Raw genomic sequence first — 27,615 nt, 5'->3', positions numbered from 1 at the left:
GCATTTAGCTATTCAGGAGAAAGAGAAGAGGCGGTGCCATGCCCTTACCCTTCTCCAGAGAACACATGTGCCAGCTGCTGTATTGTAGTGCAGCAGAGCAAAATTAATGTGTTGTTTACATTGTATAGGGCCCAATTAAACTGATATGAAGTCTTAATTTTTTTTGAGATTTTTTTCCTGTGTTTTACAATTAAAGACCATTTTGTGTCTAATCGTAGTGGATAAATAAAATTTCAATATATATTAAAGAATTTGATGTAACACAACATTATTTGTTAGCAAATGGATCATCTGCAGGACAACGTCCAAATACAGCTTGCACACTCAGGCAATACTCCTCGTTTACAATGTTTGACGAGAAATGGACGTAACTTTTTTATTTATAGCTTTTTTCTCACAGACCCTGTGCCCCAGGACCCCAAAGTTGTTTATACTTCATATACTGGAATAAAATGTAGAATTAGCGGGTGTTCTCTGGCACCACGTACTGTAGTGGACACAGGAAGTGACATTGAACTAATTTGTGCAGTGTCTAAAAGACATGAAAATTCAGAGCTGAGTCAACCAGTCAGTGTCCAGCAACGAGGCCCTGGTTGCCACAAACCCTGATGGTGCGAGGATCCATTCATCACTACTTGCAGCTTTAATTCCTGTTGAAGTTTATCTAATTGTGGGGGGAGATCATCATCTCTTAACATAATTAATTTATGTTTGAAGGGCATTTCATGAAAAAGCATTAGATTTTTTAGCTAATTCCTTGCTAAACTGAATTGTAAATTCCTAATTTAGTGTTTGAGCAGTTCCCAGTACCTCCCAAAGTCATTGTGAGAAACTGCATAATTCCAATACTGTTCACCTTTGTAAACCTCTGATTACATAATAATGGGCTACTGCATTTCCAATGATTTAAAAACTGTTTTTTATATCTTGATTTGTCAGATTCAGTTCAAAATTCTTTTATAATCAGTTATTATAGCAGGAAAAAAAAATCTCCTTCTGTTACCTGTCTTTCCATATCCTTGGAAACTGGACAAAAGTCAGTTCTAGAGAAAAGACAGGATTCTTTGTTGCTCTTACTGTTTTGTAGATCTGTTGGGTTATGACATCTCCAGTAAGTTTTCAATTGATTACAAAAGTTCAGAACTGAAGAAGCCTTTTGGATGAGTGGCAAAATATCCTCTAGAACCACAAGCAAGTCCAGTTGCCTTTGGAAGCTCTTACAATTACCATGACCTGGATGAATGAGGATCTGAGCTCAGTCAATTATAGGAAAGAGGTGTTTCCCAAATACGCATTAACCAGTTTCAAAAATAATATGGTTAAGAGTGTAACAAACTGAACTAATACATGCGTGAGAGGGGCCTTTCTTTGATTTAACTCTTTAATACTCAGCAGTACAGCAGACTTTTCCATCCAAATATGCTCCTTTGCCCTACCATCAAAGTGAAGCTTGTTCTCTCGAAGGTAGGCATTGTTCTTGGCCTTTCTCTAGATTTCATCTCTCACCATGCAACAGACAAAGAAGAATGATCCCTTTTGTTGCTTTTGTCTCATCCTCCCAGTCTCTGTGCCATGCTGATTCCATCAGCAGCTCTCATTTCTAAGTGCAGTGTCACATTCGGACAAATCCCAGAGACTGTTTTACATCCTTGTTGTCACCATAAAGCTGAAGGCTTCTGAAAATTGCTCCTGTAGTGAATTTTGTTTCCACCTGCTGTTTCTCACATTTTCTTTTCAGCACACAGTTTTCTGTAATTGATTGCTCAATGAGCGAATTCAAGAGATTCTTTAGGCTCTTTGATATCTGATGAGTTGCTATTGATCATGTGTGCAAATTCATCATCTCTGTCATTTATCATTTTCAAGATGGTCAATTGCATGTCATACAATGAGGGCTCCGGTTCACTATTGTTTGCTTTCTTAGGGGCCGGGCAGTTGATGGGAGTGTCTGGTAGAAACTCCTGTGCACAAACTTTTGTTATTTTGAACCATGGCGTCATGCATCCATGTTTACAAGTTACCAGTCTTCTTCTCACTGCTTTTGTTGGTGGATTTCTCAGTTTCTTGGCGTTTTACCACCACCAACTACCAATCAGCAGAATAGTGTAAAACCAACATAGAAATATGGACTAAATAATCCACATTCTTGCACACCTGCACATGCATCCTCGTTTAGCACTAACAAAACAAAACAGGGACCCACCAACAAAGCAGTTGAAAAAAATCCACAGGGAACCTTTAACTAATGTGGACAGAATATTATAATCCAAACACATATATAGACATTGCTTTATGTATAGTATAAAAGACAGTATTTCATATTCTTGAATGTTTTCTTCTCATCACCATTTAATCCAAATACATGGAGGTCAATATTTTATAAAACATACAAAATAATTCAATCATTTCCACATTCTTACAGCACTGACAACAATGAACAACTGTGGCAGCAAGAAAATCCTCACACCAGAGGAATAACTGTCATCAGGTGTGATGTCACTGCACCTTCTTTGTCTTCTGTCAGTCACATGTGAGATTTCTGTTGTTTCCAGAACCTCTTGACCTCACTGTGTCCCTGCGGTGTCACCACCATCACCCTGTGAGCCACGTCTTGCCACACCAGACAGCCCAGGCCCTGCACCATAAGAACTACATTAACCAGCAGCAGGTGACTGGAGTAACAGACAGTGTCAGCACATCACAACCAGGGAATTCATTAAAGAGGTGGGTACAAAGATCATCAACAGCAGTGGTTCTCAACTGGTCTGATTCAGGAACCACCATCACCACTTAATGACAAGCCGCAACCCAAATCAAGGAAATAAGATGGCACTCCTCCACAAAAATCTCCTTCAAAATAAAAGCACAGGATTTATTTCTTAACTTTTTGTTTGTTTGTTTGTTTGTTTTGTTTTTTTTGCTCTGGCAAAGGCCTGCGATCCACTGAAAAGAGGTCCCACCAGTTGAGAATCACTGCTCTAGACCAGTGGTTCTCAACTGGTCTGGCTTCAGGACTCACCATCACCCCTTACTGACAAGCCCACCAGTTGAGAAACACTGATCAACAGGATATGCAGTAACGGCAAGGAGATGATGATTACGCCATTAATCAACAGTCTTTGTCTGTCTTATGTTTCAGTTATTGAATATGGTATCCAATGCACTCACTGCAAGTCTCACCTGGCATTAATGTATGGATGGGTACAAACTTATAAAAGCTAAATGAAGAAAATAATGAGATTCTTTTACTAGGACTTAAAGCAGCAAGGACAAAAAGCTACACTCAATGCTTGGGGTCCTTAGGACACAGATTAAAAGTTAACATCACAAACTTGGGCATGATTTTAGACTCAAAATTGTTTTGTTTTTTTTCAGTTTGCTAGTGAAATATTCACTCACACTTTTATTACTGGCCATTCAGACAACTGTAAGTCTTTTGTGGCTACTGTAATTCTTTTTACTGGATTACGTAAAAAGTCTATTTGAAAACTAGAGTGAGTTAGAAAGCTCAAAGATGCCAGCCACCTGTATCCTTTAGAAGTGATTTTAAAGTTGCATTAGTTTTAAATGACCTTGCTCCTCCCTACATCAGAGATTTTCTCTCATTTTATGTTCCGACCAAAACACTAAGGCCCTCGACCACTATGTGTCCCATAAAAACTGTGGAACTCACTGCCTCTATATGTTAGAATGTCAAGCTCTTTCTGTATTTTAAAATTGAAAGTTGAAATTAAAGATAAATTAAAGAATTTCAATCTGGCTTTTATTTTAGATAAATAGTTTTTGAGTTTTAATTTTTTTTGTTACATTATTTTTAGCACTACATTTTTCTATATTTTACTGACTTTCATTGATTTTCAGCATTTTATTGTTTTATTGTAGTAATGTTTAGTCTTGCAAAATGTTTTTGTGATGGTATGTTTTGAATGTATGGTGGTTTTTGCCATTTATGTAACATTTTGTTTTGTGTGGTCATCTACAAATCTAGTTCTCATTAGATAATTGATAAAAACTATATGCTGCCAGTGCTGGCAACAAAGTAGCAAGCTTAGCTTAATGTTGGCTGGCATGTTATTTGTTGAAGATTTGCTGTTTTGCTAAGATGAGGTAGCTGAGGAGGCTTGTTTGGTTTGTTTTGTGGGTTAGGCAACATGCTCATAGGCTTAGGTGCTAAGAAGCTATGAGAGCTGCCTTCACTTAGGACTCCCCTGCCCTCCATTCTAAGTTGGCTCAAAAAAAATTTATGTGGATTTACTTCAGCCCTGCAAGCGAATCCAGCAATCAGGGTCATTTGGAATGAAGTTGATTTTGTTGCAAAATTTGGCTTTTTTAATTGCTGGTGTGACCTGGCCATAAGCCTCCATCCTTTCTCAAGCCAGGCACCCCATCTACGTATAGAGGACTGGTATGCTATCATTCATGAAATCTTTGGAATCAAAAGAATCACCTTCTCTGTGAAGAGAAGAAATCTAATTTTGAGGAAATTTAGGAGAAATGGAAATGCCCCTCTCCCCAAAAAGCCCTTCTTTTGTTTAAACTAAACCATGTTTTATTTTTGTGCCCTATGATTACACTGTATAAAGTTGAAAAGATGAATCAGTCTGATAAAGGCCACTAAAGATGACTGTGTGAATTGCTGCGGTTATGTGATTTGAATGTTTTAAAAAATTAAATCAATATAATATGGATTCTAAAATAGTATAATATTCAGTCATGGAGATAGGAAATAAAATCCAACCTGAGCTCTGTCTCGCAGCACCTCAAAGTCAGTCTGGGAGAGGAACTGGTTATAGAGCACTCCTGAAGGAGACATGGACATAAACAAAACAGGCAGGTGACAAATCACAACATCAGTAGTCATTCTCTCTCTAACAGTGTACAACAGTTCAGACAGCAAGACTTACAGTGCAGTTCTACTGACTTAGTTCTATCAACAAGCCAACATGTCAGTCATCACTTTTGGCAGGACTAATGAAGATGGCCTGAGAAATCAATTCACATTAGCTCTCCAGAGAGCTCAGATTCCATCACACAAAGATTCACTTCTCCACCAGGTTTCCTTTCAGTTAAGATTCTAAATTCATCAACACTATTTCTACAATTTACAAATTTGTCAAAATACAAATAAATATTTTTTAGAAATGTTAATGAAGCTGAAAATACAGTAAATTCTCAAGTAAAAGCCAGTTCTTAAATAATGGTTTAGTTTGGCTGTGGCTAACACAAACAAATAAAGCCTAGGTAAAAACTATTCTGAAGGGGTGGAATAATATCTATTATAATTGTAAATTTAATACAATGCACTTTCCCACAGCTCTAATTCCATCAATACAAAACCACACTCAGCGCTCTGTTTTCATTCACTAGTTACTATCAGTAACTTCTATGTGCATTTTCTTTTAATCACTTTTAAGATACTGTCAGTAAAATGTAATACTTCCTGCAGATGTTTCACGTTAAAAGTCGAGGGGGGGATACTGCGCTTTACACTACTGGAAGCCTTTTAATGTGAAGCAATGTGAAGCATCTGTGAATAATAATAATATGTTGACTTTGACAAATGGTAGCTTAATAACGATCAAAAAAACAGCAAAGTAGAACAAACTGAAATGAAACAGTGAATATACAATACTGACTACAATGTATGAAAGTAAATTAATGAAGTCCTTCAGTTTTATTGCAGATGTCAAGGGCAGAACACAGACCTGTTACAAGGATCCTGTGGTTCAGACCCATTCAGACAATGTTAATGATTAAGGCAGTTGGTCTTCCAACAATGACAATGGCTTTCTCTGTCTGTTACATATAGATTATATACAATATATTATCTTTGTAGACAGGATGACTTTGTTCTATCATCAGAACAATGTCAGCACAATAGGCACGTCATAATGTGTTGTACAATCAGGACACAAGGTTCACTTAATCAGTGCATAATAACATACTGTACGTGGTTACATGGTCAGCAGATTATGACATACGCACGCACCTAATCATATGATATGGTTGTTCATTTGGCTTTAAGACAGTGAATAGTTATGATTAAGTACAGAGAAGATGAATAACAAGAATTCCCATTACAGACCATAACAACTGAAAAATACAAACACTGAAAAATAAGCATGCTCACCCTCTGTGAACTGCAGTCGATCTCTCTCTAGCTCCCACAGTCTGATCTGATCTGTTATGGTTGGAGGCAGGATTGGGGTCTGAAGCATAGAGATGGAGGATGAAGTCACTGTGCAGACCAGCGTAAGGCCAACCAGTCATTATCATTAGAATCTAGTGTAAGATGAACAGATCAGTTTGATGTACCTGTTTAAGCATGACAGGGTGAGCTCTGGTCCTTAGAAAGTGGATAATCTGGACAGTAAAAAAAAATGATTACACATATTCAGGTGGAATAGACATTGTTTTCAAGGACAGTCTGATCTACACATATTGAATGATAACATAACACAGTTATTAAGCATAATATGTGCACACTCAGTTTAACACATATTGTCCTGGTACCTACATCGGTACCAACAGTTTGGAACACTGAGGTACTCGTAACTCTCACAGTTAATTAACTGAGATATTGTTGATTAAGTGGAAATTGTCTACATCTTGCTAATTGCTCAGTATAATTACTGTTTTATGACAGTATGTTCTCATCAGTATAATTAGGAATTCTGAAGTATATACACCTGATAAATGTCTGTAGACCTAAAATAAACCTAGCAAATGAATGAACATATGAGCAATGAGGAAGACTGTGTGGGAATCTTTTCCCTTGTTTTCTCTCACAGAAAAAAACTCAAATGAAGAATTCTTCTCATTTCTAGGTATTGCCTTTCAATAATTATCCAGTTCAATTTAAGAGAATGGGGAATGGTTGACTTTTGTGTTGTGTTGTGTTGTGTTGTGTTGTGTTGTGTCTGAAATAAGACATGAAAAAGGAGATTCATATGCATAATGAATTTTAGCCAGGACTCAGTGCAAAACCACTTTGGATTGATAGTCAAGATTTAGTGCAGGACAGGATGGCTCCATTGCTGGTTGTTCAGCATCAGATTACTTTTTCCTAATTGATAGATCTAGTAGTTTTGTTGTAGTTAAAGGGTTGGTTTTGCCTCGCTTTACATCATTGTTTCTGTTCATACTGGCCATTAAAATATTCCTTCCTAACATACTTCCAATGGAGGTGATGTTGGGATAAAAGCCACAGTCCTTGTTCTATAAATATATTCCAGGTCCAAGTTTAGGTGATGACACTGTTTCTTAGCTGAAGAGGATGGATAGTTACACAATGAGGCATTTTCACCTGACCATTGTTTTAAGATAAAAAATGTCAACCAATCCTTTGAAATAAATGGAAAACTGGTTCATCTCAGTGTATTGTTGAAGCTGCAGCACTCAGAACTCAGAACTCACTGCATTCAGGATTCCCCCCCCCCCCCGAGTAACCTAAACTTCCCCTGTTGTAGTAGAGTGTATGCAGTAGTTAAGTACCTGTTGTGCAGTGATGCCATTGGCGATGGCCTGTTGCACTGACTCTCTTGTAACCTGAGCCACAACTACATTGGGGAAGCGATACAACATTTCACTGAAGAGAGCAACCAGGGCGATCTGAAGTTCTGAGTCTGGGAGGGACACACAAAAAAGTCAGTACAGGTTCAGTAAGGTACAGTAATGCCAAGCTGTACATCTTTTCAAAAGCTGCAATGTGAGCATTTTTAAACAAGAAAATATTATCAACTGAATTGAGAAATATTTGATCAATTATGGTATTAAGCATGAGAGGTATAGGTACAGTATATTTTTTTAACTTTGAACAAAGTGAGGTTGGTTGTTTCCCTCTACATCCAGTTTTTTATGCTAAGCTAGGCTAACCATGGCCAGACTACAGATCTGTACTTAACAGACATTAGATTGATATCCTTCTGACCATCTCACTCTCAGAAGGAACATAAATAAGCATATTTCCAAAAATGTTGAAAGTCAGAGCTGGATGGTTTTGTGTGGTTTTAAAGATTTAACTGTTCACTTGTACATGCTGACAAGCGTATTGTCTCATTTCCTGTTTCTGGTTGCTGCGTTAGTAGTGGTGTACTTCTGTTTTTCTTGCTCTCTGAATTTAAATTGCTCTATCTTTTGTTACAACAGAGAGACAGCAGCTCTCCTCTCTAGAAATCTGACCAAATGTATAAGTCAACCAAACCTGTGACAACTCAGAGTTGAGTCCAGGACATAGAGCTGCAGTCCTACACACTCCTCTGCACTTTCATTAGAGCAGTTACCTACCCAAAACTCCATAGAGACTGTGTCTGCCCCCCAACCACTACCCTAATTAATCAAAAGTAAACAGAAGATGAGTGATACATAAAAAACTAAAAAAAATTAACACCATCACTGCAATAGTACAACAAGAAGAATTAAATATGGACTCCTGAGCATCAGATCTCTGCGCAAGCTATACAAGTAAATGTAAGCCTAAATGAAGCAACTCCCCCGAGCCACATTAATACTCATAATCCTCGTAGCGGAGGAGGTGGAGTTGCAGCCATTTTTGACTCAAGCCAATTAATCAGCCTTAAACTCAATGATAACTCATTTGAATGCCTTGTTCTTAGTATTCCACGCTAGTTTTATTTGTTATAGTGTACAGTGCTCCTAGTCCGTATTCTGAATTTCTAACTGAGTTCCCCTTGGTTCTACCCGGTTTAGTCCTTAAATGAGATAAAGTAATCATTGTAGGTGATTTTAATGTTAATGTCGACGTTGATAATGATGGCCTTAGTACTGCGTTCATCTCAGTTGGCTTCCGTCAGATGGTACATGGACCTACTCACTGTTTTAACCACACCCTCGATCTTGTTCTGACACATGGCGTTGAAATTGAACACCTAACAGTCTCTACACAGAATCCTCTTTTATTGGACCATCATTTAATTGGACCATCATCAGACCCGCAAACTAAAGCAAACTTGGTGAAAATTTCGAAGGAAATGGCGTTCCCCCAATTTGGAAGAATTTCATTTCGCCTAGCAAGACAGTCTTAAAACATACAGGAAAGCCCTCCTTAGTGCTAAAGCAGCCTATTACTCCTCACTAATAGAGGAAAATACGAACAATCCCAGGGTTGTTCTCACTGTAGCCAGGCTGACAGAGTCATAATTCCATTGAACTGTGTATTCCCTTAGCCCCCAGTAGTAATGACTTCATGAGCTTCTTTATTGATATAATTCTTACAATCAGAGACAGAATTCATCACCTATTGCCCTCAATAGGTACTGATTTATATTCAAACACAGAAAACATAGAAATAAGTATTAAGCCAGTTGTATTTTTAGACTGTATTTTCTCCTGTCGACCTTCACCTGCTGAAACTAATTTCAATAATTATGTCACCAAAAATGTCTACCAGATATAATCAACCTGTCTTTCTAACAGGCTACATAACACAGTCCTTGAATGTAGCAGTAAAAAAAAAAAAAAAAAAGATTTTCGGACAGCATGCGCACACAGCGACCAGCAACAGCAGGGAGCTTGTCTGCGTGTTTGTTTGTTTGTTTGTCTTCCTTAAGTTTGGTAATTTTGTCAGATCAGTCGAAGTTCGATTTTGGGTGCTTTAATCAACTTTACACTAGCTTGTCAAAGTGTGCTAGCATTTAAATCACATGGATTTGACCGTGATCTTCTTACTGGCAGTGTTTGCGTCTGCATGGCACCTGGGGCTCGTTTTTATCCCAACAGGATCAAATACACCCGAGACTACTTGCTCGAAATTCAACAATCCTGTGATCAGTGGTCCTCCCACGGGCTTAGTTTTCCCTGACCTGAAGGAATTTGCTAATAGCCACGGGAAAGGAGACTACTTCAGTGCTCCACAACGGAAACCAAGGAAGCGGGGTAGGAGAGGGTGCTGGAGCACACAAGACGGCAACACCTGTCTCACATCCTCCTGCCTTCCATTATCCAAACGCCCGGTCCATCCGCAATAAGACTGACGAACTTCAAGCTCTCGTTCGCCACCAACATGAATTTAAAAAAACCTGCATTCTGGCCTTTACAGAGACTTGGCTCAGGGAGAGTGACGCTGACTGTGATCTGGCCATAGACAGCTTTGGGGTCCCGTTTCGCACTGACATAGCGTCAGCAACAACGGAGAAGTCATGTGGAGGTGGGGTATGTGTATACATAAACGATCGCTGGTGCAAAGCTGTCTTGGTGAGAGAGAGATATTGTACCAAGGACGTTGAGCTGCTCTCTCTGTCCATGCGCCCTGTGTATTTGTCGCGAGAATTCTCTCAGATTTTCGTGACTATAGTTTATATCCACCCAAAGGCTGAAAAAAATGCCTCTGAGCTCATCTTTCAGGCTGTGCAGAAACTTCAATCCATATCTCCAGATGTCCCAAATCTGACTTTAGGTGATTTTAATCATTGTTCACTGGATAAAACCCTGAGGAGCTTTCATCAGTATGTTTCCTGCCCCACCAGGAAAGACAAGACTCTTGAAAAGTGTTATGGGTCTATCAAAAATGCATATAAATCAATTCCACTCCCCCCGCTGGGTTCAGCTGACCATAACTGTGTATACCAGGTTCCATCATATCGGACATGTCTTCAGAGGGGGACAGTGACAACTAGGGAAATCAAAGTGTGGTCAAAAGAGACCACACTGGTACTCCAGAGTTGTCTGGATAGCACAGCCTGGGAGGAGTTCATTGAATCTTCTGGTGACTTTGATGAACTCACTCATGTCGTCAGCTCCTGGATAACTTACTATGAGGACACATATTCCTGTAAAGACTGTTAAATCCTACCCCAATAGTAAACCTTGGGTGAGTAGACATCTAAAAGTGTTACTAAACAAAAAGAATCAGGCTTTTAAACAGGGTAATCTTACCGACCTTATGTCCATACAAAAGGAAATCAAACAGGAAATCAGGAGGGCTAAATTATGCTATAAACAAAAGGCTAAAGACAAGCTTAGCAACAATAACTTGGGTTCAGCATGGGACTGTATTAGGACTATGGTCGGACTGACAGACAAAGTGAAGAAAAAGGTCTCATTAGATGGGTTCACATCAGATCTGGTCTTGGCTCAGGAGCTAAATAAATTCTATTCCAGATTTGATGTGCATGATTTTAACAATGAAATAACTACATTGAAGAACACTATAGTGAAATCAAATCAATTGCCCATTTCTCCTTCTGATGTATATGCAGTTATCAAAACTTTTAAACACTGTAAAATAAGAACAAGTGCGAGCCCTGATAATATTGGTGGTCCAATGCTCTCAAACTGTGCTGAACAACTAGGACCTATTTTTAATTACAACTTTAATTCATCACTGTCTCAGATGAAGGTTCCGAAACTGTGGAAACAGTCTACCATAGTTCCTGCCGCCAAACATCCTAAATCTTTAAATGACTTCAGGCCTATAGCCCTGACCTCATTAGTAATGAAGTCATTTGAAAAACTGATTTAAGCTGAACTTCTGAAAAGTACTGAACACTTGATAGACCCACAGCAGTTCGCCTACAGGTCCAGGGGAGGGGTGCAGGACGCTACCTTAACTTTGCTAAACCACATCTATATGCACCTTGAGAGTTCTAACAATCATGTTAGATTGCTGTTTGTGGATTTTTCATCTGCCTTCAATACTATACAGCCACACCTGCTAATCCAGAGACTGATCAACAACTTTGGTCTGGAAGGTAGTATTGTTGGCTGGATTTTGGGCTTCCTGACGTGCCGATCACAAAGAGTGAGAGTTAATCTATCTGTAATATCTACCGGCTCACCCCAAGGATGCGTCCTCTCCCCTCTGCTGTTTATTCTGTATATCAATGACTGCCATAGCACATTTGATAACCGTCATATCCTGAAGTTTGCGGATGATACAGTCATAGTGAGCCTGCTGAACAGTGTTGAGAACTTTCATGGTCCTGTAGTATTTTTTTTAAAACGGTGTCAAGAATCGTTCTTATGTCTGAATGTGTCAAAGACAAAAGACATGTGCATTGATTTTAGATGGTCACGGCTCTCTCCGAACAGCACAGTGATTGACGGACAGGATGTGGAAATTGTAGAGTCCTATGAATATTTGGGAACCATACTACACAATAAGCTGACATTTGAGAACAATACTAATAAAAAAATAATAATAGAAGTGCCTCTTTTGTCTTAGGAAACTTTCCAAATTTCAAGTTGACTCAACTCTGTTGACCATGATTTATCATTCTTTTATTGACTCTGTGTTAACATTTTCCTTTATTTGCTGGTTTCAATCACTTAGGGTAAAGCAGAGGAATGCATTTAACAAGGTGGTTAATGTCTGCACTAAAATAATTGGCACTGCTCAAAAAACTCTACAGGACCTTTACAACGAACAGCTGTGTAAGAAAGCAGAATCCATCCTGCTAGATTGCTCTCATCGTCTCTATCAACAGTTTCAGTTTCTTCCTTCTGGTTCACTTCTCAGACTTCCAGATATAAACATTCATTTGTACCCTCAGCTATCACCGTACTAAACTCCAGGAGGAAAAGATAGTTTAGCCCCCCCCCTTTTTCCTGTGGTTTATATCTACACTTGTATTTATTATTTTACTATTTTATCCATACCGATTGAGTGTTCTTATTCTATTTTTGTATTTATGGTTATGAGTGATTGATGTGTACTTTTGTGTTGCTCCCAGTATTGCACAGCAATTGCCCCATTGCGGACTAATACAGGTTTGATTGATTAATTGAAAGCCTACACTTCATCCAGGGGTTTTAGCCAGCTGTAGACCTATATCTAATCTCCCCTTTCTCTCTAAAATTGTATATAACAATCAATTACTTGAGGATTTCCAGGATTCAGGATTTGTGCGTCATAGCACAGACGCAGCACTGGTTAAAGTTACAAAAATTGGAACACTTCATTAGCATTAAAGCAACTGCACTAACCTGGTTTAAATCCTACTGTTCAAATCGATTTCAATAAGTACACGTTAATGATGATTCCCCTGTGCACGCTGAAGCCAGAGTTCTGCAAGGTTCTGTGCTTGGACTGATACTATTCTATCTATACATACAAACCAATCAGTTAACCAAACTCCCAATGTGTCTCCAGGGCATAAAGACCTGGATGACCTGCAACCTTTTGTTACTAAATTCGGACAAAACTGAATTACAGTACTTGACCCCAAACACCTTAGAAACTCACTATCTGATGATACAGTAACTACGGATGGCATTGCACTGGCCTTCAGCACCACTGTCAAGAATCTGGTAGTTACCTTTGATCAGGATATGTCCTTTAATATCCACATAAAACAAATTTCAAGGACTGTTCTTCACCTACATAACATTGCAAAAATCAGGTCTGTCTCAAAACAATAACGAAGAACTAGACAATGCATTTCTTAATTCCACGCTGGATTAATGCAATTCCTAACTATCAGGCTGCTCAAATTCATTGCTGTGTTCCCAAAATACAGGCTTACTTATGGTTCCTAAAGTCTCCAAAAGCAGAATGGGAGCCAGAACCTTTAGCTATCAAGCTCCTGTCCTGTGGATCCATCTTCCAGTCTTTGTCCGGGAGGCAGACACAGTCTCTACATTTAAGAGTAGGCTTTAAACTTTCCTATTTGATAAAGCTTACAGTTAGGGCTGGCTCAGGCTTGCCTTGGACGACCCTTAGTCATGCTGCTATAGGATTAGACAGTCTGGGGACTTTCAATGGTAGACCAAGCTCCTCTGTTCGTCTCTGCCTCTCAATCTGTATGCTTTCATGTCCTACCAAGGTATGTTACTAACTTGGCTTCTTCCCTGGAGTTTTTGTGCTTTGTCGTCTCACAGGAATGGTGAATAGTGGTTGAACCTGAATTGTGGATTATAGCTACATCTCCTGTAGGGTTGAGCAGGATACTCGTTTCAGATGAGTATCCGGTACAGATAAAGCATTTTTGATGAGTGCGAGCATGATACGAGTAAAACTCGTCAATATCCATGCTCTTGCTAAAGGAAAATCCTCATTGGGTAACTGACTGTCTTCACGCTCTGTGATTGGTCAGTCACACACAGTGCCTGCCCCTCCGTACAAGGACACGTCTCTGCAGCCAGAGCTGTCCCCCACTCTCGCACACACAAACGTTGACAGTGATTTCAGTTTTTATTTATGATATTTAAAGTTACTTGGTGAACTTGTTTCGTAATGTACGCGGTGCATTTGACAAGACAGAGCTGAAAACGGCTCGTGTCGCGTCGGTCACTGCTTCCACTCCGGTCGGGTTTTTTATTTTTTTTTACTGTCTGCTTGTGGTTAGTTTGGCTGGTGATACATTTAAGAATATTTGTGTTCTGAGTTCATAAAAAACTTGTTCTGTAAATAGTCCTCTTATTTTTGTGATCAAAAACATTGATTTGAATCTCAATTTTGAAGCTGTTCTGTTAATAGTTTTCAAATAAACAATAAATATAGCAACTTCTGATCAATCCATATCAATTTCAGACTTAAAATAATGTACCGATTTAAGCCCCACCCATTTCCGGTTTATGCCCCGCCCACTCGGAGTACAGATACGGATACAGATAATTTAGATGGCTGAACAGATACAGATACAGATACAGATAGTGGTGTACTCGCTCATCCCTAATCTCCTGCCATGGCCCTGCCTGACATCCACTACAACTGCTACAACTATTAGTCCTCCATTATTATTAGAGCCATAGTGCTGTATTATGTACATATATCACATACTGTGAAAAGACACTTAAGCATTGCGTAAAATGTATTTATAAGTGTTAACAAGCAGCACAAAAAGCGTCCACTCTTCAGACTTACTTGTGTAGGCGTAGATACGATAATTGGTTTCTACCACAATGAAGCCTGCAGTTCCAGTACCAGAAGTGGAAGCCAAGTTAGAGGAGGAGGAGGAGGAGGAGGAGCTGGCAGTGACTCCTGCAGCCAGAGTGATAGCCAGTCTAGTGGGATAGTACCGCCTAGACTTCCTCTGATGAGAGGAGGAAGATTACAGAAAATGGACATATTACAATTACACATGTATATTTAACTATATGCAGTATATGTAAGTTAAGTTCACATTTTTTTCTTTGCCTGAGCAGATTATGCTGTTGTAAGTCACATTGTTTTGGGGGGAGTAAAATTACACCCATCACATTTGGCTGTCATTCATCAGTCAGATGATGGTTGATGCAAATTATGCAATGTAAAAATGTTGTTGCTATTGCTTATAATACAAAAATCAGATGGCTTTTTAACTTTCCTTGTTTTCTTGTATTAGTGCCAAAATCTAGCACATTCAAACAGGGAGAATGGCTAAAAATGGTCAAATGGTAAGGCTGTTTTCACAACTTTTCCTGATTACTACACTTTTTAGCCAAACGCGTGGGAGAATAGGTAGGATGATACAGTTGTGGTACATCTTATATCATCAGTTATGGATACAGTTATGAGGGTTTCTGGAGGGTCTGTAAGCAGTCCACCAAGATCAGTTCACTCGCCATATTAGTGCTGCTCAGCCAGTGAAAGCAGTTGTACAATGGCTCTGTGGCTCTGAAGGAGCTTGGTCAAGCCTGAGAAAATAACCCTGATGATGTCATAGTTATCTCCACATGTGATAAGAAACACTTTTATAGCAGGATGTCTATAAAACTGGAGGTCTGGAGTTTTAAGAGACATGGGCATTTAGCCTGCAAAGTGGGGTTGATTTACAGAGGAGCTATGAAATAGCATTATGGGAACTGGTGGATCCAGAAACTTCACTCATACTGGGCACTATGTCAACATATCTTGGCCACTAGGTTTAAAAAAATACGTTTCTTACAAGACTTCCAACTGTGAGGCAATACTATACCTTTAAGACACATTTAAAACGTATGAACATACTTTATTAGTATTGTGGCACTATAAACATGAAAGTCTGTACATGACTGAATGAGTGTTGGACTTTTCCCCTTAGCTGTTGCTCTTTTAAAATGAATATGCACCAACATTAGTTATGTACCATAACTCCAGATTCTATAAGCGTAAGGCCATTGTGAGTGAGATACAGGCAAATCAAGATGGTCCCCACTGGGTCCATATGGTGCTCACAAGCACAAATACATCCATTTCATGAAAAATCAATAACTAGTCCATATTCTGTCAATGTGTTAGCGCAAATGTCACATCACCGTAAATCATATGTGCACAGATGGAGCAAAGAGACTGCAGTGCCTGATATTCACCATGAGGCAATTAAACAGGAAAACAGTACCAGATCTACTGCTGTGAGAAGTAGATATGATCAGTCTGACAAAACACTCAATACAGAGTGAGCCATGGAAAAACATAGAGACATGCTGAAGATAGAAATAAATGAAACTGTCGGAATAGTTATAATTAGAATACACTCTCTTTCCAATCAATCATTTTAAGATACAGTATGAGTGGGAAGTATTGTTCATGCAACTGCATTTCTAACTATTTTTTATTTGGATGTAGCTTAAACATATGCTACTTCTGTACACTTTAAGAACAAATATTTCTGGGAATTAATTAAATTACATTTAATATCTGGAAACACAGTATAACTGACTATCTGTGTAACTATTTATGCACACTTGGTATTCTGTCAAGTGGTGCTTCTCAATTGTTAAGTGCCTCAGTCACTTCTGCTATTGTGATGTGCAACCTGCCATTGCTATAATCTACCTGAAAAAATCTTGCATTATTTTCATTTTTAACATGTTCTAGATTTGAATATTGCTTATATATAATTCCCTCTCTCTATTCTTTCTATCTTTCTCTTCATTGTTTCAACTGTTTAAATCAATTTATATATTTAAATTGAATTCACTTGATCTTTTTTCAATCCATTTTAGAACTACAATGCAAGCACAATTTGGCATATACCATGTGGCGCTGACAGTATTTTAAGTCTTAGTGGGTCTTCCTTCTCTATCTCAATGCCTCACCTTCCTCTGGAATACCAGTCCAAACTCCCGCAAGTGCTGCAGGAAGGTGAGTAATGACTCGCTCATGCCCTCCACTGAGTAATCCTGAAGCACACAGGTGACAAATCATCAATAACAAAGGAACTCAAATTAAGCAGGAATTATTAAAACCTCAGACCACTGACATTGCTATGTTGCTTTTCTGTATGCACACAAAATCAAACAGACACAAACTGCTGTGTACTCACTCTGCCAAGAGTAGAGAAACTGAGCTGGAATAAGAATGACAAGATCTCCACCAGGTCCATCCCTCTGGACTGCAAGAGACAAAGTAAGAAATATATACAGTGTAAGTAGATTTTCTCAATTAAAAGCAGGTACTCAAATAATAGCCAGCATGAGCAAATACATTTCAGCCTCTAATTATTCTAAGATAAAAACACTGAGGGGGAGTGGAATTACCATATTTATACTAATAGCTCACATGATAAATTCAGTCTAATTATTGTACAGCACTAATTCCATCAATACAACCGTAATGTCATCGTCACTATTCTGATGAAAACACATTCTCCTTTTAACAGAACTAGTGTCTCCATTTATTAAACTCACATTTCTTGCAGATATTTGACATAAGAGCCTACAAGAGAAGGAAGGGATTATTACCTTTTAAGTCGCTGGAAGGGTTTTAATGTTAAAAACCTGTGCAGGAAGTGTTGACTTTCACTAACAGTAGCTTAACACCAAAATCTATATTATCCTGAAGTAAACAAGAAGTGTTGAGTTAGCAGAGTGTCTCAGTGTCTTGATGATCCATATCACCCACAGCTTTGTATGGATTCTCTTCATACACAATTCATGGCAAATTATATCAATAAGATAGATTCCTTTAGAGTATGTTGCTGATTCTAGGTATTTTTTTTTATATCAGTCATTATCACTTTCACTATTAAAAATATCTCAGCGCAGGTTTTCCTTTAATATTTAACATCTTCCCTGTCTTTCTATAAAAGATTACAAAGTACCATTCTGATTGAAAATAATAAAACTTTTATTTATTTATCTATTAGCGTAAAAGCAGTCAAATTTGAAAATACTGTGTGTATAGAGTTGCTATACAGTACTATTTGTTGCTGAGTTCAGATGTACGGCCATTGTCACTGTTGGGTATTTTGTTTTGAGCCTTGAATAATCTCCCATTTCAATTTCAGTTGTGTTTCACTTCACCAGTTTTACACATCAAAGTAAACTTAAAGGAGTTGGGGAGTACAACTGCATGTAAGAAAAAAAATATTTTGTGCCTCCAAAGGGTGCTGTGTGAAGTCTGATAAATGTCCTGCAGTAATGTCTCTGCTGGTGTGGATTTAGAAAGAAGTTTATCGGACCTTTGTACCCTATTTCTCATCTCTGCTTGAAGCTAGAGCCTCCAGGCCTCTTAAAAGCACAAGACACCTTAATCTACACCCAACTGTTGGTGGTCACATTGTATTGCCTATTAATGTATGCCACAGGTTTTGACAAAGAAGAAGAATGCAAGAATAAAAAGGAGATATCTCTGGATTTTGCTGCATCAATATTAGGATTTAACCAAGGGAAACATATAAACAATTTCCCGTTTACCAATAAATATATCAGAAATATACCAATAAATGGGAAAAACAGGGATTTTTTTTCCTTTACACATTTAAAACATACTGAAATATATTTAGAAAATATGTAGGCCTACAGTTTGATCTCTACTCAAAGGTTATTGTACACACACATGCAACAGTATGTCAAAAACAGCAGCACTGAAGAAAGAAAGCCATAATCACCCAAAGTGTCCATCTCAAATCTCCCACCACGTGAGTGAGAGCTTTTTGAGGGCTTTGCTTTTTAACTTTGAGTGATCATTGACTTTATTGCTACATATAACAACCACAGGAGGCTCGCACCAATGGTCTCAGGACACTATCAGAATATGGAATCAGGGTATCTGTTATCTGGTAATTACTAGTTTTTTATTGAGAAAATCTGCTGAAGTCCGACATATGTAAATGTCTATGATCAAATCTCTACGCACCGTTTTCGCCACTTCTTCTCTGATGTCCGCTCTCCCTCTCCCCCCCTCCTGATATTTTCACATCTAACTCAATGAATTAAATGTTTATTTTGACCAACCAGAGATGGCGGTAATATCTGGAACGATGGGATGACAAACCAAGGTGAATTTGGTGAGTTTTATTTTGTTCCAATAAAAGGAGTCTGGTGGCTTTGGCAAGGGGCTTCTGGCTAAACATAATGGCTCTTACTCTTTAACAAAAAGGTCTACCTGTGTAGAGATCCTTTCCATAATGCTGTCAGACTAATAACAACAGGCACTTTTAGTGGACAGAAATTTACGGTGCACAAAATGCCAGGAGGGATTACACTGTAATCCGTTTGGTGGCTGCTGGCTGCGGTGCTCTTACTTAGTACTGGACCTTTTTCAAAAATAGTTGTCCCCATTAGTCACATGGGAAAATAGGGTCCTCAAACACAAATACTATTTGACCAGATTTTCTCCAATTTGTCAAGGACATTAAAATCTTCCAGGACGTGTAGATCAGCATGTTTTTGTAAGGGAAACTCTGAATGGGATCCATGTCAGCTTAAAAGAATCACTTTGGAAACAGTAAATTATTTGCTTTAACAAATGTTGTTTCTCTACACAATGAAGAATTGTCCAATATCACTTCCATGAGGCTGTTCTCAGAGGGCAGATCACAGGCAATGAACTTAGCTTTTCATATTCCTCACAGCTATTGTGAAGTTCAAGCTGCATGTGGGTTTATATTATGTTCATTCTAATGTTGACTAAAATAAATGGTGTTCTTTTGACTTCATAATTATTCATACCAAATCATACACTAAAGCAGTCCAGTTGGGAACCCATATATTTATGCATATTACTCCTTGTTGCATTTATGGTGGGTTGAAATATGACCGGTGTGTTTTCACTGAAGTTATACCTTAAAGACAAGTGCAGTTCCTGGAGATTCTCGGGATAATGTGCTTTTGTTCCCAGCATAGGAAATATCTATTTTTTTGGAAAAATATGATTCATTTTGAAGTCTTTCTTAGGAGTGCAACACTGTTAGAGATGCGCAATGCCAAATCTGTGGAATAATCAGTTTTTCAGTTTTTCCATTAAGATAGTTATTGAATCTGTGTCAGACTGGCTACTTCTCACAAGTTGCCGATAAGAGCTTTTTCATTTTGTATTAATAACATTTCAAACTCTTAATTATACATTATCCATCCATTGCAACAGAAAAGAGAAATAACAGATAAAGTACCATGCAATTTATGGTTACTTTGTTTGCCATTTCTCAAGATTTTCTGAAATTTACAGAAAATATGTGACAAATCAAAAATCATCAAGTCATCCACACACTCTCAAACATCACTATCTGATGTCTCAGTATCAAGCTCTATGTCCCATTTTGGTTTAACATATTTAGTTGAGTATTTATCGGATTAGGATTTGAAGAGTTAGTTTCAATTGTAGAATGTAAACTCCCCCTTTGGGTTAGTAAAACCAGAGGAAAAAAGCACAACACCGTCAAAAGAAGTTCTGACTAACAACAACAATAATAATACTACAAGTAATAATAAATATAGCTGTAAGCGGCAATTCCAGGTTCAAGCCCTTTTGCGCTGAATAGAAGGAAGCAGCTCAATGAGCCAAAAATCAATGCTGAAAGCAGTAGTGAGCAGGTTTCAGACCTCACAAAAGTGAGGTATTCTACTATGCAGACATTGCCTTTAATTGTATGAATCTCAGGACCTGTACGCCTCCAGGACCCTGAGGCGTGCAGAAAAGATTGTGGCTGATCCCTCTCACCCCGGACACAAACTCTTTGAGTCACTCCCCTCTGGCAGGAGGCTGCGGTCCATCAGGACCAAAAGCTCACGCCACAAGAACAGTTTTTTCCCGTCTGCTGTCAGCCTTACCAACAAGGCCCGGAACCCCCCCGACACCCTTCACATTCCACCTCGGACTCATTCTGTCACATTGACTGATATAAATATAACTCTATATCACTATGCGTTACATTAACGCTCAACTTGGACTTCTTTCTGAAAAACAGTACTGTGTTTCCGGTAAATAGCAACAACAAAAACAGACTTGTGTATATATATTTAAATTGTTATATTTCATGCTCTTATTTTAGTAGATGTGTCATATTTTAGTAGATGTGTCATGCACCAATTTCACCAGAAAAAATTCCTCGTATGTGTAAAAGTGTACTTGGCAATAAAGCTTTTTCTGATTCTGATTCTGATTCTGATTCTCAGTATTTCAGAACTCTTTGGATTATTCCTTCTGCTCATGTCTGCTCTTCGGTGGAACTGGACCATAACATGATCATAGTGATTACATTCAAATGGGTCTGACCAGATGAAGAGAATCAAGGGTGATTGGGTCAGCTGGAAAGAAAGTTCCTGTATCAGGCCTGTTTCAATTACTGGTTATTCAGAGCTGAGGGAAAAGGGACTGAGATGAATGTACCTGCTGCTGTATAAACAGGTTTCAGTCAGAATTAGTTTCTCCATGCTGCAGTTTCATGGCAGTTCACGGTTAGTTAGGCCTACTTTACTATATTTAGCATCTATTCCATTCCAGGCAATAGACAGCCTTCTCTACAAATAAGGACAGTGATCAGGCTTACACAGGCCATTAACCAGAGTCTGGCAGGAAGCAGAAATCATAGAGGGGGGGTCACTTGTAACCCAATTGTCTGCAGGGTTTAATTGCAGCAAATCTCTGCAACAGTTCATGTCACTGAGCCCCCTCTGCTTGAAGATAATCTAACCGCAGTAATGACTGGCTATACAGACTCTATAGCCTTAATGGTAAATTGTTGCAACCACTGGTTAATCAGATCAAAGTAGTAGATTATATACAAGTACCTGAGCTGTTTTGAGGTACTGCAGGGTAAAGTACCACAGTTGAGAAGCTGTGTCCAGTAAGAGGAACTGGAAACCAGCTGAGGTGATGTAGGGTGCCTCTCCTGCCTCACTGACAAACAGAGAAGATGACAACATGATGTATGGCACAAAACCTGTGGTCTTTATGCATTTCTGTGTAACTTGAATGTGTCACTTAAATGAACCTATAGCTTAACTTCTCTCTGAGTAGAGTCTATTTTCATTTTCATTCTTCTTTGATGAACCTTAAATCCATCCTGTGATGGATTCACATGATGGGGCTATAGTAAGAGAGTTCAGAGTGCGGTGTCTATTTTATCCCCCTCCCCCATGCCAAAATCACAAGAGCTATTTAAAAAATGCATTTATCTGATTAAATCTAAGCTTCTAATGCTAGTATTCCTGACTAACACCCTTATTGCTTCCAAAGCCATGAGTTAGCATGTCCCAAGCTAACTATCCTATTTTGAGTGGTTACCAGTTACATTAGAAAAAGCCCCATTCAGGACAGGAACATCCAATGTCTGAAAGTCAGTGCTGGATGTGGCTATAAATCAAGTAAAGCGTATTTCTATAGTAAACATCTGAACAAAAAACATTTGGATACTACATTTTTTTTCTTACAATACTGTTCTTTAACACTAGGGCTAACAAGATACCATGCAATACAATATCAATGCTGTTCTTTCATTTTTATGTCTTCAATATGGTTCATCAGCTGTTGAGGATGCTGAATTTTTGCCTGAGACTTGTTAACTTTTGCCTTAGTCTTTACTGCATCATTACACAGCGTTGAATTAGCATTATATCATGTGAGTTGGTTATCAGAAGCATATCTAAAACCTTTTAGCAGAGTTCTCACTTTCATATGCATCAGCTGGAGAAACTTAAAAGTGAGCTGGAGACTGTGACTATCTAGAAGTGAGAAGCTGCTGTTGTCTTATGCCTGAAGTAATCCACACATTGTTTAATTTCCTGTGCTTAATCTGCCACCATTGTCATTGTAAACTGCATATATGCAGTGTTCCAATGGAAAACTTGACAGGGTTGGCAACAGGAAGAAAGAGGACGGGCTCAATGAAGACTTCTGAGGCCAACACTAATATCAATATTTAAAAGCTGGAAAATATCTGACAATAATGTATGCTTATGTGCATCTAGAAACACATAACACTGATAAACATTTTGATAAAAATCTTGAATGAGATGTGACCAAGATATGTAATGTGTGCACCATTTTAGTGTAAAAATAAACTTGTCAGTGCAATATTACTACTATTTACCTTTTCATGAGGCCTGCTTGAACCAGCAGCTGAGCCAGGTCCTGACTGACAGCAGCACAGGGAGAACCCACCATGAAATGCAAGATGACTTCCCAACGCTCCATAGCATAGCGGTCAAGGCTGTCAATGTCCCGTGCGTGGCGGTCTGGACCCAAAGTGCTACCCTCATCTGCCCATGCTCTGCCCCTGTGCATCGAGACAGCAGTGGAGTCTTTTATATCAGCAGGTGATAACTGCAGCTGCCATACTCCAGTTCCATCTCAACTTTGTCTACTTGGCTTAAAAATAAAATATTAGAAAATTTGGAGTCCATAAGACTTGGTTTATACTGTGACATTTTGAATCCTTGTCTACAACTCACCAACTGCATACTGGCTAGAAATGGCTGAGTCGGAAGAGAGAGGAAGTGAAAGCAAGCATGTAGCAGGTGTGTATTGTTTTGTACAAACATTACACCATTTAGACTTGTGGAAATATTAAACAGTTGTGTGCACAATAACTGAATTTTCATAGTAAAAATGAACATTTTCTAAATGTAGAGGCAAAGGGAAGAGTGGTGCAGGCCTGTGACTGAACTGTGTTCATGGAGGGCAGACCTACCCGCCGAGCAGAGCTATCCTCAGGTTGTCTTTGAACACTGGATTTAAAATGTATCCCTGCAGACCTCCCTGCAGCTGCTGACTGTGCCAAAGGCGGAGTCCTGCCAACACTGAGACACATTCATCATGATCCCTGCAGATAGACGGCAAAGACAAAAAACTAACAATGAGATGAACTGATTATTACTCTGACGTGTAGTTTGTTTTTGTTTTTCTCCCTGTGAATATGTGAGAAAAGTGTTGCTAAGCCTGAAGGGGTAATTCATTGTTGTAACCACAGTTACACAGTTACTTTCTCCTTAATGATATTTCAGGTTTTCCCCTTACAAGAACACATTTCTGGTTGTGACACTATCCCATACATGACTTAGATTTTTACTTTATTGATCCCAATTCGGTCAATTCTTTTGTTGCAGCAGCAGGTTAAGCATACAGAAACATAAAATATATACAATAAAGAAGAACAAGGATGTGAATAAAGCTAAGAGAAAAAGAATGTTCTCAAAAAATATAACTAAGTGTATAAAAATGGGATAACAGTAATTCTTAAAATATAACACAGTATATAAACATAGAAAAATAGAACTTGTTAAAAATATAACAAAGTATCACTAAATATATTGTTATATAATATGTATTATAATATATAATACATATTATATAATATTAGAATAACAGAATAAAAATACAATGTAACTAAGTATATAAACAAGTATTAACAGCAGTTTTTAAGAGAGAGAGCTATGTACTATGTACCAGAAAAAATATGTGCATGTGGCAGATAAATAAATACAGAGCACTGCTGCTCTGCCTAATTACCTGCACACCTGAGGTGTGTTAGAGCCTGAGTGCTGGCAGTACTTTGGAGAGGCTCTCTGGACATGTGGCTGCCAGTTCGTCCTGATCTCAACCGTGTGACCACCCTGTCCCTCGTGTGAGTAATCAACCAAGAGAGCCTTTGACGGCCCTGCCATTTAGAATTGTCCTGGAGTTTTCCACTGGATCTTTTGTTGCACTTTTGGACTTTATGCTTCTGTTTTTGCTCTTCATTTCAGTGTTCTCAGTCCTGCTCAGTGTGTCTCTCAGCCTCAGTTACCAGCATAGTTCTTTGTTATTTCACTCAGTTTTGAGTGTTCCTCCTTTTGGTAAATAAATTGATTTTTGTTTTTTTGTGACATTGTCTCCATATTGGTCTGCTCATTTGAGTCCTGAAATGTAACTTATTTAAGGAAAAATCTTAACAAGTATGGTCTGTATGCACTTTGTGACTGTATGCATCCTTTGCATTAACATACAGTAGGTCCAGTGTGGTGTTGTCTCTGGTGGGGCGACTACAAACGAAACTATGTTGAACTAGCAAACATGAGTGTTTCACATTAAAAACAGTTTTTTAGCCAGTGCCTTATAAAGCAATGTTTTTCTGCTATCAGTTACATTCAGAATCTGCCAAAATTTCCAAGTACAATAATGATGGTACTGTAACGAAGACATGGCAAAATAGCAGTAATAATGACTCACTTCTGACTGTCTTTTTTCACCCACAATGCCACTGCTGCCTGGGGGAGAGGCTGATCCAGGAAAAGCATTCGCATCGCGTAATTCTTGGCCAGAGAGGGGAGTTCCCTGTAGAAGATCAAAAACAATAGAAATTACACACCACAATCCTCGTACGAGCATATTAACAACAACTATCGTTACAGGATGTGGAATAGCCGTCATACCTGTAGACAGCCAGACATGTTGCTGGGTGGTTGTACAATCTGTCCAAAATCTCAGGGCTCAGCTCTCTCAAGTATTCATGCAAATTCTTACACTGCAGCTGGACACGAAGCTTCATTATCTACCGAAATAAAAAGGAATGTTATTAAATGAACCGTCACTGTCAACAGTCAAATTCGGCCCTAATTACGTCGTTCATACCCACGAGAGCAGAACCTCGCACCATATTCCCCAGAAAAATGTAGCTATTTATAATTGCTTTGATCATCTATAATCGAACGCAATGATCTAATAGCAGATGAGTGAAGGACATTTATTCTTTGAACCCATCATTAAATTCGGTATACGTACATTCAGCGTATAACTTTTTTTTTTTTCAGTCTGGCAACAACTTACTTATTGATGTGTTCACATTACGGTCATGACAGTAACGACTCACACCAAGCCAAACACAGGACAAAGGTCTTGAAATAAACTTATTAACATATGTATATAAGAGGTATTATTTACCGTGAAGACGAAAATAAATTTTAGACGAATTCTTGACTGTACAGTTATTTTATAGTACAAAACAGTTGCATTGTTGTCTTTCAGCAGTTCCTTTCGGCTAAACGGCCATGTTTCCGAGTCATGTGACTTTAATGCGAGCGTTCTTATTGGTCTTGTTGTTCTTCAGCTACTTTCAATGGTCATCGTTGAACAACTTGAAGGGCAGTACTGCCACCTGCTGAACGGAGATCGGAGAATCTGGACAGGGATTTAAGACCTCTGAAATTAACAGACTGTTGTTACCCCTTTTCCATATTCTCTACCCAAATAAAGAGCATCTATAAAGTCACCAGCAGAGGTCCCCATAACACATCATGAGGGTTAGAACATTTGGTTTTAAATAATAATAATACTAGTAATGATGATGATGATGATGATGATGATAATAAGAAGAACATGAAGAAGAAGAAGAAGAAGAAGAAGAAGATAAAATAAGATAAGACTTTGTTCATCCACAAAAGGGGAAATTCAGTCGTTACAGACAGCAAGTATTACAAAAAGCAAGCACAGTGGCATAAAAGGGTCAAGATAAAAAAATATACAGGATAAAGAATAAAAAATCAACTATGTATATGCACATTTGTACAAATTACAAAAATATGTCAATACACTGTATTATAAACTGTTAATGCTGATTTAACAAGTGGTAGTCTGTTGCTTGTAGCTATTACTTTAAATCTATCATCATAGATTTAACACAATAATATTACACCATTTCCACCATTATCCAACTAAGCTCCTCCTGACTGCAGACAGTTAACAAGTCATTTTTTTCAGTCAATTTGTTGCATTTTTCACCCTTATGAACAACAACTTTTGGTACTCAATAAAAGCTCCTCATGGTGTCTTGGTTTGATCAATCTGACCAACTGGACCAACCCACTGGCCAAGTTTGACACCGGTGTCAACATTTGGCACCAACCCATGTGTCGCTCTAGAGGAGCACAAAATACTGATATGCTATTCATGCTAAAGGGGAATTTATTTGACAGCATAGTAAACAGACAGCCTGGGTCTTTCCAGGAAACTGTGATGAAGTAACAGCTGTTTGGCAGAGAGAGCAGGATATACTGACTGCACTAACATCACACTAACAATCTAACTTTATTTAATCTACCCAATGCATTCGCAAAGTGCTTCATTCTCCTGACAGTAAAGTTCTCATACATTTCACTTTTGTTTTGATGGTTTATTTTCACATCTGCTTCATCCCCTCTATTGGTTAATTATATCACCCCCATTTCTTGCCTCTTAATATTATAATTGTGTAAAATAGCCTGTGTTCCAGTCTTACAACCACCGTCACTGGAAAAACAGCACTGTCTCCTCACTGGATTTGTCCTGAGTCATTGCCTAACTCTCTGTCAGTACCGTTTCTCAGTGCTGTCACCAACACTCTAAGCATATTTAAGGAAGCTGAAAGCATTTAGCCTGTAACTCTTTAGCCTTGTCAGGCAGATTTCCCAGATTTTTGGGTTAAGAATGCTGTTTTTGTGCTCACAGACAGAATTTTAATACCCAAACCTTTTTGGCCATCAAACGCAAATGAATTTTATTTCATCACATTGCCTTTCTTT

At 38.5% G+C, this 27,615-nt stretch overlaps 1 protein-coding gene across 1 annotated transcript; it reads right to left on the bottom strand.

Annotated features, from left to right (window-relative positions):
* Positions 1-2,274: 2,274 nt before the first annotated feature.
* On the bottom strand, positions 2,275-26,113 carry gtf2h4 (general transcription factor IIH, polypeptide 4). Its single transcript, XM_076754398.1, has 14 exons — positions 26,000-26,113; positions 25,492-25,610; positions 25,289-25,393; positions 23,772-23,903; positions 23,172-23,357; positions 21,871-21,979; positions 17,184-17,252; positions 16,957-17,040; positions 14,822-14,990; positions 7,495-7,625; positions 6,316-6,363; positions 6,131-6,209; positions 4,739-4,800; positions 2,275-2,635 (listed from the first exon to the last, which is right to left on the bottom strand). Exons 2-14 carry the CDS (start codon positions 25,605-25,607, stop codon positions 2,525-2,527), a joined length of 1,401 nt encoding a protein of 466 aa, XP_076610513.1. The 5' UTR covers positions 25,608-25,610; positions 26,000-26,113; the 3' UTR covers positions 2,275-2,524.
* Between the last annotated feature and the right edge of the window lie 1,502 nt (positions 26,114-27,615).

Source organism: Chaetodon auriga, chromosome 17 (assembly GCF_051107435.1).
Source record: "Chaetodon auriga isolate fChaAug3 chromosome 17, fChaAug3.hap1, whole genome shotgun sequence".
NCBI classification, from domain to species: Eukaryota; Metazoa; Chordata; class Actinopteri; order Chaetodontiformes; family Chaetodontidae; genus Chaetodon; species Chaetodon auriga.
Note: the sequence above shows the minus strand (reverse complement) of the source record. Positions and strands in the feature narration are given on the sequence as shown.